This window comes from Mesoplodon mirus, assembly GCF_964341445.2.
Source record: "Mesoplodon mirus genome assembly, chromosome: 7".
NCBI classification, from domain to species: Eukaryota; Metazoa; Chordata; class Mammalia; order Artiodactyla; family Ziphiidae; genus Mesoplodon; species Mesoplodon mirus.
The window spans coordinates 101,249,575-101,267,273 of record NC_138983.1 but is presented as its reverse complement, the minus strand read 5'-3'; the positions used below and the strand labels follow the sequence as shown (position 1 = coordinate 101,267,273).

The 17,699-nt window shown below is 43.4% G+C and overlaps 1 protein-coding gene, 1 long non-coding RNA gene and 1 pseudogene across 3 annotated transcripts in view; 2 read left to right on the top strand and 1 right to left on the bottom strand.

The window, feature by feature from the left end:
- Positions 1–17,699, top strand: part of LOC309808912 (centrosomal protein of 78 kDa-like) — an 823,590-nt pseudogene that overhangs the window by 681,732 nt on the left and 124,159 nt on the right. The gene's annotated exons all lie outside the window — the stretch shown is intronic.
- The window catches only part of LOC309807249, a 70,354-nt gene that overhangs the window by 51,897 nt on the left and 758 nt on the right, over positions 1–17,699 (top strand). Inside the window, exon 5 of the long non-coding RNA XR_014294545.1 lies at positions 9,377–9,515. This is a non-coding gene — a long non-coding RNA (uncharacterized lncRNA). The remainder of the gene's footprint in view (positions 1–9,376; positions 9,516–17,699) is intronic.
- Positions 839–4,411, bottom strand: LOC309808091 (putative spermatogenesis-associated protein 31C1; the record flags this gene model as incomplete). Its single annotated transcript, XM_082628093.1, has 4 exons — positions 4,343–4,411; positions 2,663–3,765; positions 1,531–2,494; positions 839–849 (listed from the first exon to the last, which is right to left on the bottom strand). The coding sequence occupies exons 2-4, from the start codon at positions 3,572–3,574 to the stop codon at positions 839–841; spliced, it is 1,887 nt and encodes a 628-aa protein (XP_082484219.1). The 5' UTR covers positions 3,575–3,765; positions 4,343–4,411.

Below are 17,699 nucleotides of genomic sequence, written 5' to 3'. Positions count from 1 at the left end.
CTTCTTCACCTGCCAGGCTCTGGGGTGATCAAGGACTGGGAGACAGGCAAGGCTTACTACACAATCACAAGCCAGTCCCCACCTCTCCCCTGGAGCAGTCCTTGGGCCATGTGTTTATGTGAAGGTCACCAGACTAGGAGTCACATCCCAAGTTCCCTAGTCCTGGCTTTTACACCTATTGTTAAGTTATCCTTTCTAAAAGTCAAGAGGTGATGATGTGTAAGCTTATTAAATATAGTATTAAGAGATTCACCCTCCCTGATTTGCTTTACTTTCTAAGTTTGACCTTCTGTTTTGACCTAAAGGTGGTTTCTCTAGGTCTGTGATCTTAAAGTTGGAATAGAGTAGAGACCCTGGCGTGGGGCCATGGTGAGCTACTGGACCCTTAACTTTTCCTCCCCTTTAGGCCTTTAGATGGTGGTTGTATGTCAGGGGGCTGTTCTTTCAGAACTGCAATTTATGGGAATCTGGTACCACTTTGCCTCCTTCCTTGGATCCAAGGATTTTTCTACACCTACATCCCACCCTAAATTCACAGTGTTTGACCATCAGATAGTTACTACCCACAGTCACACCCCTATTCCATTCATCCAAAACTCCTTCTCTGGGGTTAACATAGAGTGGAAGGTAGGTGACCCATGAACGCAGCCATTCATTTATATGGGACTGGACTCAACACAGCCCTCAGCAGCCTCCCTGATACTCCCCCCACCTACACACACAGAGCTGGAAATGCCATCCTTGCTGCTGCTCTAAAGTGTAGGAAAAACAGAGGTGGGGGAGGGTGATGCTGTACATTTTATTATGGCTAAGCTAAAAGGGGTTCATAGGGCATACCTCAATCCCAACCTTCATCAGAGAGAGAAGGAACTCTTAAGAGCAGATGTTGTATATTCCCTACCAAGAGATCCAGGGGCAAGATTTCTCCTGTTTCTGAACTCAGAGCCCATACTCTATTCCCCCCAAACTTCCATCCACTTGGCTCTGACACTTCCTGGAGCCTGAATTGGAATGTCCGGCCCTATCGTGTAAACCTATCCACTACAGTTGCATAAAGTTCAAAGTAGCATAGAAGGAGGAGAAAGACTGGTTGAACCAGATCCTTGGGTGTGGGTTGCATAGGTTTTTCCCGTCTCATTGTTAGAGTAATTTTGGTCTGTGTAATGACAGTATTATAAGGTGCAATGAAGGGACACGAGACAAGGAGCAAGCTTGTGATGCTACTGTCCACCTCCCTCCATGCCCCCCCCTTCTAGAAGACAAAGTGCACGGCACAGACAGCAGCCATTACACTCTGCTTTTATTAGAAAAAAAAAAAAATATATATATATATATACATGTATTGGGGAACATTAAATACCTTGGACGTGCTAAGGAGAAAATCATTCTCTCTACATGGACTGAATGTTTACTTGGAGACATGTCTTCCTACTAAAGGGAAGACTAAAGAAGGATGTTACTGTCGACCAGGCAAGGCACCTCCCCAAAGATGACAATGCCTTGGACAGTGTTGATGGCGGGCTGGGGCACCTGGAATCCTTGGCCCATACTGGCAGGTACTAACTGGAAACAAACTCTTCTTGGGGGGCAAGGATGGGAGGCACCTTAGGCCCAGCTGCTCATCGTCGAACCTTACACTTTTCAAACTATGTTGGTGTCTGACTTCCCTTTCCCTGAAAGAACAACTCTGGCCCTTGGAGGTGGCTTTATGACTGCAGGCTGTATAACCCATCATTCTCCGTTGCTCTGGGTAGGAGGTAAGCCTATGGCAGCAGAAACACCCACATACTGGGACTTGGAATTCCAGTTTGTGTTCATTTAACTTTGTGGCATGAAGTCCATGGTGAATTGCTCTTTTTTCTTCTGGGATCTGTCCAACAGCTGTCATGAGTGCCTGACCCTCAGCAGTCTCACTCTTCAAGATTGATCTGCTTTTGACTGATCCGTGACTCTGGGCAGTGGCTGATATGGGCTTGAATTTTTGCAGAGCATCTCGACCATTGACTTTTTTATTGGGGAAAATCCACTTTAAAAATAGCCTCATCCTTTTTCTGAAGAGGCTTTCTGGAGGGCTATGTTTCTTCTCTGGCATGAGCTGGAGACATCTGCTCCCAATAGAGTCTGTTATTCCCCTGACCTGGGCAGGGCGGCTCATACTTCCAGCTTGAGAGGTCCCTAATTCTTTAAACCTTTCTTCATGCTCGCCTGGTTTATGCCTCCTACAGTCCTCTCTTTTGTAAGTAGGGGCAATCATCTTGCTCTGGCTCTTCCATGAGTCTTGGAGTTTTGAAGTTTTGGGCTCCTGCTGCCCTAGGTTGCTCCTTTGGGCTTCCATAAGGCCACTTGGCTCCTGGGAAGCTAACCTGTCTCTGGTGGGGACTCTCTGGGGATGGCACTGAGGCACCTGAGAAGCCAAGTTGTCTGCAGCAAGGAACATGTGTTTGGGAAAGTCCTGAAGCTGGTTGTCTGACTGTACCTTTACTTTGGAGTTAAACTCACTGGCAACCCCCATGTTAAGGCATGGCTCACCTGGATGTTGGAAAACAGACATTCTAGGTAGTAGGAGACGTTTACTGGTCCCTGGCACCTCTAAACTCCTCATATGTACATTTGTGGTTTGGGATTTTGTCAACACTTTGGTTTCCAAGATAACACTAGACTGTGGTTGAAGAGCAGGAGACTCCTTAGCCTCCACAGCCTCCCTGGCCTCTTCACCTCTCAAAGATTGGGATCCTAAGTTCACCTCCATCACTGTTACCCTATGGCAGGGGTCTCCTGAGGCCTGACCACCACTCTCCTCTGTTGGTTCATTCCTGACCATTGCTGAACTTGGACCTGGCTCTAGGCTGTCCCTCTTGACCCATTCCACAGTCTCACTCTTCCAGGTTCTGCCCACAAGGCTGAGTGTGAGGGACTGAGAAGGTGGCCTGCCCTCCTGTCCAGTCAGAGAAGCCTTTGAGGGCCCATGGTAGTCAGCAGATGGAATTGCTCCCAGGGCACTCTGGATTTCCTTACACACAGTTGAGGGGACAAGGAGAGGCCTCTTCAGGGTAGGAACTGACTCTTCTGTTATCACCTTGTCTCCTGAATGAGCCTGAGGAGGTTTCTCCAGGAACTCAGCACACTTGACTGTTGAGTGGGACCCAGACACACAGGTGGCTGAAGGGGAAGAGGCAAACTGCAGAACGGTGGAGGGTTGGAGCTTTTTCCGCTTCAAGAGATTTATGGGCTTGAGGACCTTGAGGGGGAGGGTCCACCTGTGCTTTACCCAAAACCTTCTAATGTGTGCTTCCAGCACCTCTCGAGTGTCTGGATCAAGGAAGGAAACCCTACAGGAGGTGTTCATGCAGGGTTCCCAACCCTTCAAGCAGTATCTTCCACAGGCTCCAGCAGGCACTGCTTTGCACGTCTCACTAGGAGGGTCTTGACATGAGAGCTGATGAAAGTTGCCCTTGCCAGGAAGCCTCCCCAGGCAGCTATAGGAGAGCAGATGGGGCCAGGATGGCTGGACAGGACAGGCAGGGGTGGGCACCTGCAGCCCAAGAACCCTCCTCTGCCCCCACACTGACTTCATAATGCTCCTGCTCTCCCTCACCCTAGGGCTTTAGCCACGCCCTCCCATGGCTCCCCCTCCCAGGGCTGGGGTCACATTATAGGCTCTGGGAGGAAGGACGACCCAGGAGAGAAGGGGAAAGATTCTTTACCTTTGCAGAAGTGAAACCAGGTTGTGAGTCCCCTCCAGTTCTTCCAGGCAATCTCTGCAAGCTGGAAATCAGGAGACTGGGTCATGGTGGTGAAGGCAGAGGCCTAAGAGTCTTTCAGGAGGCTGAGTGCAATGGCCCTTTAAGGGAAATCTTTGGAGGATTAGACTCTGGAGCCCAAGTATCAGTGTCCAAGGCCACATGTCCCTGACAGTGATGGTAAGTCTCACTTGAAAAGGGTTTGTCCTTTGCAAAGTGCCTTCACGTTAATTAACCCCTGTAGCCCTTACAACTGCCGTGTAGGGGAGAAAGGTCAGTGGTCATCACACAGAGGAATCTGAGCAAAGTTAAACAACTTGTCCACAGTTGGACTTGGAGGTCCCACTTCCCAACCCAGGCACCAATGGTCCACCACAGTCCACACACCCCATTTCTAGGTCCTCATGGCTTCATTCTAAGCACAAATTTCTGGGAAGTATCTGGGCTCTGATCTCCTTCCAACGAGCCTTCCCAAGGCTCTGTTTCCTGAAGAATAAGCTCTGCCACTGGCATCCTCAGAGACCGTGAAGCTGGGCCCTCAGGATTAGGAGAGATGGAAGCTAACTCTCGGGGGCACGCAGGGCTGAATGGCAAAGGCTTACCTTTCAAAGATCCACTTTTCTTCCTACTCCTGCTCCTCCCCTTCAGCTCTACTTGATGCTGAGAGAGAAGAAGAAATGAGGGGCTAACACCCAACTCTCACTGTCATCTATCTAGGCAAGCTGTGTTCATGAACAACATGACTTTCTACATTTAACTAAAACTCTGTGGGGTTTTTTCCCCTTTTACTTATTTGTAAAGTGGATAAAAATATTTTCAGTTTTTCTTCTTTGAAGAGTGCAAAGAAGGATTTTTTTTTTTTTTTTTTTTTTGCGGTACGCGGGCCTCTCACTGTTGTGGCCTCTCCCGTTGCGGAGCACAGGCTCCGGACGCACAGGCCCAGCGGCCATGGCTCATGGGCCCAGCCGCGCCGCGGCATGTGGGATCCTCCCGGACCGGGGCACGAACCCACGTCCCCTGCATTGGCAGGCGGACTCTCAACCACTGCACCACCAGGGTAGCCCAAGAAGGATTTTTTAAGTTTTAATCACCATAGATTTCTTCTGTCACTGTTCCTCTGATCAAGAAACACACACATTCTCAGACCTAAATGCCCACGTGAGCTTTGTCAGATAGGATTCTGCTTCCCAAAGCCAGACCTCCACTCCAGCCTCTTCTCTCAGGCTCTCAGGGGCTCAGCATTGCCCTTAGATCAGCCCCAACACAGAGGAAGGTCTCACTTGAGACACCCGCTGTGGGAAGGTGGCTGGTGAACCAGGGCTCAGGGGTCAGCCTTCCTGCAGAGATTGAACTCTTAGTAATCCAGTCCTTAACCATTAGTCACTGCATTGGGGACTTGCCCTGGAGCCCTCTACCATACCTGAACTCCTGGTCTACGATCTTAGGCTAGAAATCCTCATGCCCACTCTAACCCCTCTCTGGCCTGGCTTTTCCCTAGAAGGATGATGTTCTCTACTTTTCTGAGAGTTCCCATCTCAGGAGTCTCTCTAGGTGGTTTAGAAAAGTGGAAATAAGAATAAGAAAAAAAGAGATAATCTCTGCTGGGATTAAGCCAAAGGTTTCTTACCTTCCTGATGTTTCTATGTTTCCTAGGTGGTGCTAAGAATGGATTACTCTGGAAGCAGGGGAGTAACATCAGGAAGAGCCCCAGTCCACACAGGAACCCAAGGATGATATCAATCACCCAGGAAGTTGGGCTGGATCTCAGCCAGATAGCAACCGTGTTTTTCAAAGAAAAGAGATTCTCCATCTTCTGAACTGCATTGCTGCCCTCAGGCAACAGAGCACTGGGAGTTCACTTGATGGCAGAACCCCAGGCCTGCATCACAGAGCTGTGGCCTTGTCACAAAGGGCTCCTGAGTGTGGGGGAGGGGCAATAAGAGAAAGAGGCTGAATCACTGCCCTTCCTTCCCATCCAGACCCACAGACACCTGCACCCTCCTGGGGCTTCCAGATCCCTCCTTCCAACTACTCTCATCCTGTCAGAGAGACCTTAGTCAATTTTCTGTTCATTCCATCTGGAACCTGGTTCCTTCATCCATTAGAGACCTTTACTTGAGGCCCACCAACTTGATAACTCTTGAACATCTTAAGCTGACCCTGGAAGACTGGCTGTTTCACAGACATTTTTACTCAGGATTTCCTTTGTCCTCAGCTCCAACTTTCCCACGTCATGTTTGTGTCTTGTGTACACCCAGGGATAGAACTTGAATTTCTTTTACACTTATTTAGTTTTGTGAATTTTGAATAGTGTATGTTTTGCCTCATTTTCTATCAGAGGGAACTACACACAAAAATTAAAATAATTTATTTTTCAAAATTCATAAGTATGAAAGAATTATAAATAGTTATGTAATAGGGAAGAACAAATCTGACTCCACATCAGATCTTTTTTACTTTAATCTTTATGCTTTGTTGCCTGAGCTAACTCTGTCCATCCCTGTGACCCAGGCTGGCTCTGCACTTTTTGTAAAACAATGTTGCCTAGAGCCTGAAATATACAGGATAGCCTATTTCTAAGGCTCTGACTTTTAAGAGCCCATTCCTGGAGATAAAAAGTTGCAGAACAGAAAATAATAATTGTTTTGTTGGAGGTTTACAGGAACACGTGACCTGACCAGGATCTGACCCATCTGGCCAGCTGCTAGAACAAAGGATCCAACACCAAGATATTTGCAACAATTAGCCATGCCCCTCCCTCACCTTGCCTTTAAAAAGGCTTTGCTGAAAGCCTTCAGGGAGTTTGGGGTTTTTCCTGGGCATGAGCCACGTGTCTTCTTGCATGGCACTGTGTAAACCTTTCTCTGCTCCAAACTCTGATGTTTCAGTATTTAGCCTCACTGTGCATCAGGCACACAGACTTGCATCTGGTAACAGTTAAACCTTCAAATGATATTTCTGTAAATTTGTAGTGTTTATAACTCTGGAGTTAGTAAATCTTTAAACTGCACAAAAACTTTTGGGACACACTGCAAACACGCACACACACACGTACTCATTTTCCTTAACCAATCTAGTACTTTCAAATCCAATAATCCATAATTTTCTACTTAAAAAAATCTTTCATATGTTGTCTCAACCCAACTTCTTAGTTTGCAATGATAAGACAGTCCCCACTCTCCAGATAAATTTTGAAGTATGTGGTCTTAATCCATTAGGGCTGCTCTAACAATATACCATAGACTGGGTAGATTAAAGACAACAGACATTTATTATCACAGTTCTGGAGGCTGGGAAGCCCAAGATCAAGTCACCAGTATGGCCACCTCATAGTGAGAGCTCTCTTCTTGGTTCACAGCTGGAGCCTTCTCTCTGTATCCTCATATGATGGGAGGAGGCTAGAGATATCTCTGGAGTCTCTTTTATAAGGCACTAATCCCATTCATGAAAGCTCATAAGCACTTTTGCATGGCCCGGCCTCCTATCTTTAAGAGGTAGGATTTCAACATGTAAATTTTGAGAGAACACTAACATTCAGATATGTGCACTCATTCTATACCCGGAAGCTAGGAATGGGTTAGGGTGAGCCAAGGTCCTGACCCTAAAGGGCTGTAGGGTGAAGAGTAGGACTAGGGGTCAAACCCTTGGGGCTGAGCCAGGTCTTGAGCAGCCTCTTCAGATATCCCTAGTGTGTTATGTATGTATTCTCTTTTCTGAGTGTGCCTTGCCTTTCCTGCCCCATCCTCCCAGACCCCTGAAGCTTCAAGTCCAGCCTGAACCATATAGAAAGGGAGCTTTGAGTCTTACACAAAACTCCCTTATGACACCACTTCCTACCCCTTAGCAGTAACACAAGATTCACTGAAGGATTCACATGGTAAATATGTCTTAATGCCCCATGAGGGCTTTAAAATAATGTGTATTCTCTGCTTGTTGGTCATAATTTTATACAGTTTTAGTGGGAACGTGGGCATGTGAGTTTATTTGGCTATATTGCCATGAATGTGCACTTTCACAAACATATCTCCTACATCTACTATTGTTCCTACAGTCTTTTCCTCCCATATGATAGTCTCACCTTAATTCCACCTTTTATCAAAATTTAGACTTAGGTCTGTCACCATGTGGACATGCTTTGTAACAAAATAGCTTCAACCGAGGAGGTCAGTGGAAGGCCTGGACCAGCTATCTTGGTTCCATGATAGTAAGCAAAGGATCGCAAACTCCCATGTTAAGCTTAAGCAGAAAGCAAAGTTTAGTTAAGCATAGGTACACTCTCAGAGAGGGAGAGAGAGAAGGAGAGAGAAAGAGCAGGCTGTTTCTGAGAACAGGCTATTTCAGCGAAGTGAAGCAAGCCCAAAGCAAAGTATATCGAAGCAAAGGTACACTCTCGGGGTGGGGGGGGATGGGTGTACTGTTTCTGCAAATTGAAAGCAGCATTCCTATAAAGGCTTACGAGCGCTTTTAAGGAGCATTTTGCAGAGAGGTGGGGGTGAGTGACAAGGATCATTATTTGATTGACAGTCCTGAGCTATGGAACAAGTTTTCTGCTGCGCATGCTCTCATCCTTGAATCCCCAAGAAATGCCTACTGGGTGGGGGGAGGGGCAAAACCACATGTAATTTATTGTAATTATGGTATAATGAGTTTGGATTTACTATAGGTTATACGCCTGTCTGGTCTGGGCATGCACAGCCTGGAGAAGTCCCCTTGTGTTACTGTGCCTCTCTTTAACAGGATAAGCTGCCCACCACCCGACCATAGTTTCTCCCGTTCTGGGTGGAGTCAAGGGAGAGTCCCCAGATGGCTGGGTGTGACTCAATTTCTTCTTCTTGTCTTTCTCACCACTGTCACCTCCTTGCTGCTAATGTCTGACTGACTACCTAACAGGTCTTCCTTGCATTCATATTTGCTCTCTAAATTTTCTCTATTACTTTATTTTCAATATGTTTTGTTTGATGGGGTTTTTTTTTTTTTGAAATTTAAAAATCTTATGATAACATTTACCTTGATTTATTTAATTATTGTTCTACTGTTATTGATTTCTGCCATCTTATTTTATGCTTTATTTTCTACATTTTCTTTGTTGTTTCTTTTTTTCCCTTCTTTGGCATCTTCCATTTTACAGGTCAAGGGTACTTATGTTTGTTTGACATTTGGGAATTTTTAGTATTGTAATGGTTTTATATCTTGAATTATGTTAATTTTCTCAATTTCTTACCCGTGGATGAAAAATGTTCCCTGCCATATCAGTAGACAAAGGATGTTGCAGTCATCAAGTCAGACGTCAAAGCAGGAACCCTCAACTGTGCACCTTGAGGGGATTCGGGATGGAGAAAAACAGGGTACTGGTTCTAGAGTTAAGGTGCATATCAAAGGAATGATTTCACGGAGCCCAGATTCTTTCATCTTCTCATACATAGAAAAATGCTAAAGTCCTTAACTTGAGAGGTCTAGTTTTCTTTAATTAATAGTAATCTTTTGATGTTCTGACTACCTGGTTTTTCTTGACTGCTCCCTTAGGTCTTCTGAGCAGTTCCTCAGAGTGATCTGACAGGCTGTGTTCTGGGCTTAAGTCCTCAGAAAATCTGCCAAGTAAAACATAATTCTCCTTTTGGGTTGTGCATATTTTTCAGTCAGCAGTCTTGGCAACCAATGAAGGGGCCCAGAGCAGACTTTTCTTCTTTGCCTGAACTCTATGAGGATCCAGAGTCCTGGCACCAGCAGAGGCTTCTTGGGCCTGTCCGCTTTCTCCGAGAGTCCAGACGAATTTGGGTGAGTATCTCCTGGTTCTTGGATCTCCAGTTTTGGTTGATGATCCTAAGTTTTATTCAGTGGTGTTAAACTCTTCTCTTGAGTAGTAGGTTATCCTTGAAACTTGGTTTCAAGAAGAAGTACCTGGGTCATCCTCAGTGAAAGACACTGGGAAGATTTTTACTCAGTTTAAACACTGAGAGTTTAACCTCGGTAGAAAAACACTGGGAAGACTTTTGCTCAAGTGGGTTAAGCCTCACTTAAAAGACACTGGGAAGATCTTGCTCAGTTTAGACACTGCGTGGTTTATCCTCAGTTGGAAGACTGGGGAGACTTTGCTCAGGTGAAAGACACTGAGTAAAAGTTGGACTGGGTAATTAGGTGGAAGACTAACCTGTCTTCCTTGAATTGGCTACTTTAATAGAGTTTGTCAAAATAAAAGTGATCTTCACAAATTGAACTCAGAATGGGGAACTTAGCTTTCAATACAAAAGGAAAAGGAACAACAACAGATTTCCAGCTTCCAACGGATATCCTGGCCAGGTTTATGTCCATACAAAATTTACATTTACAAGTGCTTACTTTCTTGGTACTTAAAGAAAATCTTGCCCTAAAAATGACTAAGATAGGACTCTTTTATTGCATATGCAGTTAAGTTAGAAAAAGCTGGCTTGATAAAAACGTCTTTTCAGAATTCTGACTTCAAAAAAACAAAAGGCTTTCTAGGGGAAACTTGCATTTCTCTTCCTGTGTCTTTGAAATGTTAAGTGTTCTGATATTCTTCAGTGTGTGTGTGTGTGTGTGTGTGTGTGTGTGTGTGTGTGTGTGTGTGTGTTTTGAGAACTTGGTCACTACCATCCAAAAGTACTTATATGGTGTACATTTGCCAATTTCCTCACTTCCATTGTGAAAGGAGTTCCCTATTCCTAAGAAAATGGACCTATGTCCGACTGACACAGAAGATGGAGATTTAGCCCAGTGCATTTATATATGTATATCTATTAAATTTATGTATATATATATAATGCCTAATGGAAACATCTCAGATGTTCTCTTTGGTATTTTTCTTTAATTTTACTTATAAAATTGTGACCATTTTTTAACTCAAAAGAGGAGAACTTTAAAAATTAATTAAGAAGACATCCTCAGTAGTCTAAGGTTCAGAGTGACTTGGCAGAGAAAATTGCTGAATGGTTAGATAATAGTGCTGGTATGCTTGGCTATTGTAACACTTTACATTTGAGTTTCTCTTCCTTGAAATTACAAAAACTATATGACTCAAGAGAAAGATTGATAATTAGGAATATTCTGCTTGATTTATTTTATTTATTTTTGTTGTTGTTGCGGTACGCGGGCCTCTCACTGCTGCGGCCTCTCCCGTTGCGGAGCACAGGCTCCGGACGCGCGGGCCCAGCGGCCATGGCTCACGGGCCCAGCCGCTCCGCGGCATATGGGATCCTCCCGGACCGGGGCACGAACCCGTGTGCCCTGCATCGGCAGGCGGACTCCCAACCACTGTGCCACCAGGGAAGCCCCTCTGCTTGCTTTTCATAGAGCCTGTTGAAGAACATTTTAATTATTTGCAGGTCATAGGAAGGAACCTTCATGATCTAAGTTTTGAACAAGTAGTGTGGCAACACAAAGCTATGACTTAAAAAGGAAATTTGAAATGACCTATTTCTTTTGGCCTCTCAATCCAGATATCTGTCAGTAAAATGCGTCACTTTTCAGTCAGATGGGTGGTCAGCAATATAATTTTTTATTGGGAAGCTGAAAGACGCCATTGCCAAGCAGAGCACCTGCCGTGTTCACATCTATAGTTGAGCATCTTTCGTTTTCCCAAGGGGTGCAAGGGAAGAGAAGGAAGGCCGAGAAATGCACTTGAATAAAGCTTTTCAAGATGGATAGAACAGAGAGCATTCCCAGAGGCGGGTCAAGTTCAACCCAAGAACAACTCTCTCAGTGCTTTCACAACTAGGTAAAATACAAGACCAGTAGTAACTCAGCTCTCAAATCAGTGCTGAAATCCAGCAGAAGGTTGTTAATATTGATACGGTTAACATACATCAAATAGGATTACTGAATTTTCTGAATCCAACTGAACTCCCAGGATTGTTTGGTTTCAAAGGCTGTTGGGCTCAAGACGCATTTGGTTTTAAATAATCCTTCCTAAAATGTTCAGCTTTCAGTCTGATATGATTGAAACCCAGCTTGAGTGTGTCTTATAATACACTGGACTGGAAAGACTATGGGCATTGAATTATTCAAAACATGGCAGGCGAAGGAGTGATATGTGGGGAGGATGTGATCATAGAAATGAGTGAGACTTGATATGTCTTGTTATCTCATTTGATTTACCTGTTAGAACTCTTCCAAATATTAGAGGAAAGAAATCAATATCAATTTTCACCTGTCACGTTCCACACTTCAGTGATGAATGAATGTCAAATTTGACCAGTTTTCTGTACCACCTGCTCTGAAATAATATATCTGGGCCTTTATTAAAAAGGTAAAATTTTCATTGAATTTCCAAATATGATTCTGCAGTGGCTAATTCAGCTTGTTTTATTAGTAAGCAAGTTCTGATGAGTAATACTAATTTAATAAGCCTGCATATGAGGTTAAAGTTTAAACTATTCCTGCCGAAGGTGATGAGATATGACTGTGATGTGGTGGTAGGGCACTCACCTTCCTGAACGAACCCTGCGAGCACACAGTTCTTGGGAGAAACCAGTACAAATCTGATATCATTGTGCATGTCTCCTGTAGCAGTGGAATGCACACACATACAGACATGATCATGGGTGAAAAAACACACATGCGCACCTTAGAGGCTTACATTAATTTCTGAATATAGTTCTCTGGAAAGAAAAAGCTTTACTGATGATTTGTATTTTTATAGTTTATTGTTTTATCCATACTAAAACACTTCATGAAATCACTTCCTGCTTTGTTGTCCATGGAATCCTTTCCATTTTGAGATGCTAAATATAAATCGAAATAATGATTATAGTCCTTGGCCATGAAAGACTAAGTTACAGAGGACCCGGTGACTGGAGGTCAGAGCTGCCACGGAATTATTCTCTGCTCCAGAGACCATCAGAATATCACTGTGTACCCACTTAAGGATAGAATGCTGCTATTGAGAAACGAGCTCTCTTTTATTTCTACTAAAAGGAGAGAACAGTAGGGGACCTTGGCTGCGCCAGTGTATGAGACTTTCTCTGTTTTGGACAATAAGCCAAAAACAATACATGAAATAGCCTCACGCCTTTTGTCTTTTGTACTCAGCTCCTTCCTGTATTGCTCCTGATCAGTTACACTTAAATCAACAAGAGTTGCTTGAACATTTTGACAGTTATGTTCCCCATACCCTGAAGCATTTTTAAAGGGTTACTGAGATAAAGCTATTTCAAAAATACTCCCTCCAAATTTTTTCAGGGTGGCATCAATGAAAGTAACTTAGAGGAAAAAAACTTGAGTTCCTGGCCTACCACTCTAAGGCCAGGCAAGCATAAACCTTCAGAGCAAAACCTAAGTTTGCTCCCAGTTGAGAATTTGGTTTCCACGGTCTTATATAAAAAGTATATGGAGACTTTAATTCCCTATAAGCCCTTTCCAAAGAGTGAATACAGTTCATCATTCGTAAGAGATGATGAAAGTTACAATTTTGTTGAATAGGTGGAATATATATTACATATAATATACATATTTATTTTATATATATATATATATAATATATATAAAGTTACTATTCAGAGTCCTAAAACGTGGATTTTTCTTACTTACCAAGAATGAACAGTAACTTGATCTCTAAACAATAAAGCACCTGGTCATAACAGAATCATAACAAATATTTGATATCAGAATGAATTCACTGTTCAGGTGTAAAGAGGGAATAGCTCCAGTTTTCCTCTTTCGTGCACCCCATTATTGCATCCTGGACAGAGGGGATTTTCTTGATTTTAATCTAAAGGAGAACTGGTCACTTTTGTTGAGATGGAAATTGACCACCTCAGTAGGCAGAGGCACTGTTTTTATTTGGCTGAATTCATGTTTCTAGTGATAATTCAAGGTGTAATAGGGTTTTCTCAGCCACTCCAAAATCTGAAAATGATAAGCATCTCACCAGAGTTTCAGGATGGCCCATTACCTATTCTGTGGAAAGGATATTCAAAACACCATGCTTCATCAATGTCTTCTTTGACTTATTAATGAATGGACAACTACTGAGTTAAGACAGTGTCTTATCCTTGCTTCAAAAAAATAAAAACAAAAAACCCCCACAAACACAAAAAAACTGTTAACAATGAAAACTTATTATGCCAGGCCTTAGTATGGCCTGACTTGGAAATTTAGTTTCAGAGGCTTTTGTGAATATACCAAGGGAAGAGGACCTAGGTGTATCTTATTCCCACAGGCCGCCAATAAATATTTGCTTAAGGGACAAAAAATTAATATATAGTATAGGAGAGAACCTGACAGATGCTTAACATTATTGAGTGATAGCAATGCCCAAACTCATCTGTGATCAAACACTATGAAAGTATCCTCCTAAGGATAAACTTATTACAAATAAGTGAAAATTCAATTATGCAGATACTTTCAGTGTCAGCTCTGATATGCAAAAAGCATGGAAGTTGTCACTGTATCTTGTCCTTACAAGATAATGCTGTACAAAATGAAAATCAGTGACTTTTCTCAGACGTGATTAATAAAACATGTAACTATGAAAGAATTTTCAAACGGTAATTATGTATGCGTATATATGTGTCTCTGAAAAATCTGTGTCAAAGAAAACTGAGGCTATCAGTATAAACTTCTTTAACTTCTATCTCTTCTTACCTTTATTTCCTCCCAAACTTACCAGTATCCATCCAGCTCGAAGGATACAAGTGATTTTTATATGCTGTGCAAGGTTTTTTTTTTCTTATTCATATGTCCATGTTTCCCCAATTCTCTAAATTATTGTCTACATCTTCAGGATCTCCTTTATTGGTTCCTTCATTTCAACATATAAAATAGAAGTCCTTCTCATTCTAAAAAATTCTTTTTTGCTAATTATTTTCTCTTTTCATCCAAACTCCTTGAGAGTAGCCTATTCCCACTGTCCTCACTAGCCCCGCCTGGCCCCGACAGGCAGCCCTACACCCTCAGTTTATTGCCATCTGGCTTTTTGTCCACCACTTCACTGCACTGCTCTAAGGTCACTGGGGACCTAACTGCCCAAATCCAATGGACACTTACATTCTCTCAAGGATGACACTGTCATCTACTTCCTCCTTCTTGAAACTCTATCACCTCTCTCCTTCCCAGAATTCTTTCTCTGCTTATCACTTAAACGTTGTCAGTACTCACAATTCTCTGAAATCTCATCCATTTTCATGATTTTAATGGCTGCTATGTGCTGATGACATTCAAATTTTTATCTTTCCATGTCTTCACGTGCATGTCCAGTTATCTACCAGTTTGTCTTCGGAATTCTACAGGTGCTTTCAAATTCTACATGTCCAGAACTAAAGTCTTTTCCCCACTTCAGTTCTTTATCCCCTATTTCCAAACTCAATGATACCACCACCCAACCTTAGTCACACAGATGGGGGTTCAGCCTCCGCCTCCTACTTCTTCCTTACTTCCCAAGGTCAAGTCTTGCTGGTAATTTCCTAAATACAATTAGAACTTATTTCCTCCCTTCATCTATACCTTATTTCAGACCCCTTTCTTCTTGCCGTTACCTGGTCTAGAAGTTACGAAATTGCTGTTTGGTGGAACCAGTTGTTAGACATTCTATTCGAAAAGGACTCTAGGGTCAAATAGCTTTGAGGATGGCTGTGTACCATACGCCTGCTGTGACGATCCAGAATGAACATTAGCCTACAGCAGCCCCGAGAAGCTGTACAGTAAAGGAACCTGATTAACTTTCCTTAAGCCAGGTTCTCCCTTCTGCCGGCCTATAAACCTTTCAGTAGGGACAGGAGAGGAGGTGGCAGCGTGAAAATCCCACTTGAAAATATAAAGCACTGCTCCTCAGAAGAGTGGGGCATAATTATCTCCAGGCTTCTTCAGATTCCTCATCCATACTGACGTCAGTGGTCTAAAATGCCACCTGAACTTGTCCCTTCCATTCTTAGCTATTTTCTGAGGAAACCAGCTCCACACACATGGGTGGTTAAGACCCGCTCTCCTCCTCCTCGCTGCCTCCTTTAGGGGCACTTGCCGCTGCCTGGGGACACTGCACTGATCCTCCAGAGCCTGTGCCTGTGGCTCTGTGACACACCCCTCGCACACTCACGGCTCTGGACTTCCGCTGTCCACTCTGCCTTGAGTATCCGTGCCTTTCACCGGCTGACTCACCAGTTTCTCACGAGTCCTTTAAGACTTAGCTTAGGGACTGCCTCTTTTGATGACTTTTCTTTGCCTCACGGCTCCCCCTCTTCTTCCACAAACACTGACTAAACGCCCTGAATATACCCGTCACAGCAGGTCACGTGCAGGATGAGACATCTGCTGTGCGTCTTCCCCTCTCACTCCACTGCTAAAGGGCCAACACTACATCTTGCTCGTTGTTTCACTCCTCTAACACTCAACCCATGACTAAGGAACTAACTAGTACTGTAGTAGCCCTCTTAGTAACAATCAGGCAGGACCTTCTACCAGAAATCTGACACTCCAGCTTTTCTCTGATCTCACCTTTCACTCTGATTGAACTAAAGACTTATCTGTACACGTTTTACCAGGGAGACATCATTTAATCCAGAGATGTGTCATCACATACTCTTACATACTCTGCCGTTTAAAAATTCTGCTCACGATGGGGGAAGGAGACAGATGTGCTTTCTGACAGCCCCACTGTTTTTGCACTTCTACTGGTCACTGGCTTCTCTCAGTGCCTTCCTTAAACCCTTCTTCTCTTAACAAGGAAACAGGATAACAAAGTAATTAAGAGCCTGGTTACAGCCTATGTGTGAACAGAAACATAACCAAGGACATAGAGAATAGACTGGCGGTTGCCAAGGAGGAGGGGGTGGGAGAGGGTTGGATTGGGAGTTTGGGATTAGCAGATGCAAACTGGTGTATATACAGGATGGATAAACAAAAAGGTCCTACATGCGACTTCCCTGGTGGCGCAGTGGTTAAGCATATGCCTGCCAATGCAGGGGACATGGGTTCAAGCCCTGGTCCGGGAAGATCCCACATGCCAGAGAGCAACTAAGCCGGATGTCACAACTACTGAAGTCCAGGCACCTAGAGCCCGTGCTCTGCAACAAGAGAAGCCACCACAATGAGAAGCATGTGCACCTCAACTAGAGGAAGCCCGCGTGAAGCAACAAAGGCCAAACACAGCCAAAAATAAATACATACATACATACATACATACATTTATTTTTAAAAAGTGCATGTATTTAAAAAAACCCCAAAAAGGTCCTACTGTAGAGCACAGGGAACTATATTCTATATCCTGTGATAAACCGTAATGGAAAAGAATATGAAAAAGAATGTATATAAATGTGTAACTGAGTCACTTTCCTGTACAGCAGTAATTAACACAACACTGTAATTCAAGTGTATGTCAATAAAAAATAAAATTAAAAAAAAATGCCAGAAAAATGGTCACATAAGGGGAACTTCCCTGGTGGTCCAGTGGTTAAGACTTCGCCTTCCAATGGAGGGGGTGAGGGTTCAATCCCTGGTCGGGGAGCTAAGATCCCACATGCCTTGAGGCCAAAAAACCAAAATATAAAACAGAAGCAATACTGTAACAAATGCAATAAACACTTTAAAAATGGTTGACATCAGAAAAAATCTTTAAAGAAAAAATTCACATAAATCAGAGACAAATGAAAGATAATAAAGTCCATACATTAAAAAAAACAAAAAAGAGCATGGGTTCGGGTCACATTGCAACTTCCCACTTACTTATAGCTGTGCAACTCTGGGCAACTCACATAATGTCTCCTCAGACTGTTCATCTATAAAATGGGGATGGTAAGAGTTCCCTACCTCAGAGCATTGCTGTAATCCATAAACATGGTTAAGTGCCTTGGTAAATGTTTGAGGCTCTCTGGTTATTATGAATTAAAATATGTCAATGGCTTCTGGCCGTGTGATTTATAATAGTTTGATGTTTAACCAAATGGTAAAACTATTCCATTTATTATTCCCATATCTTTTTAACCCTTAGCCTGCTTTGTTGTTTATGTTTTC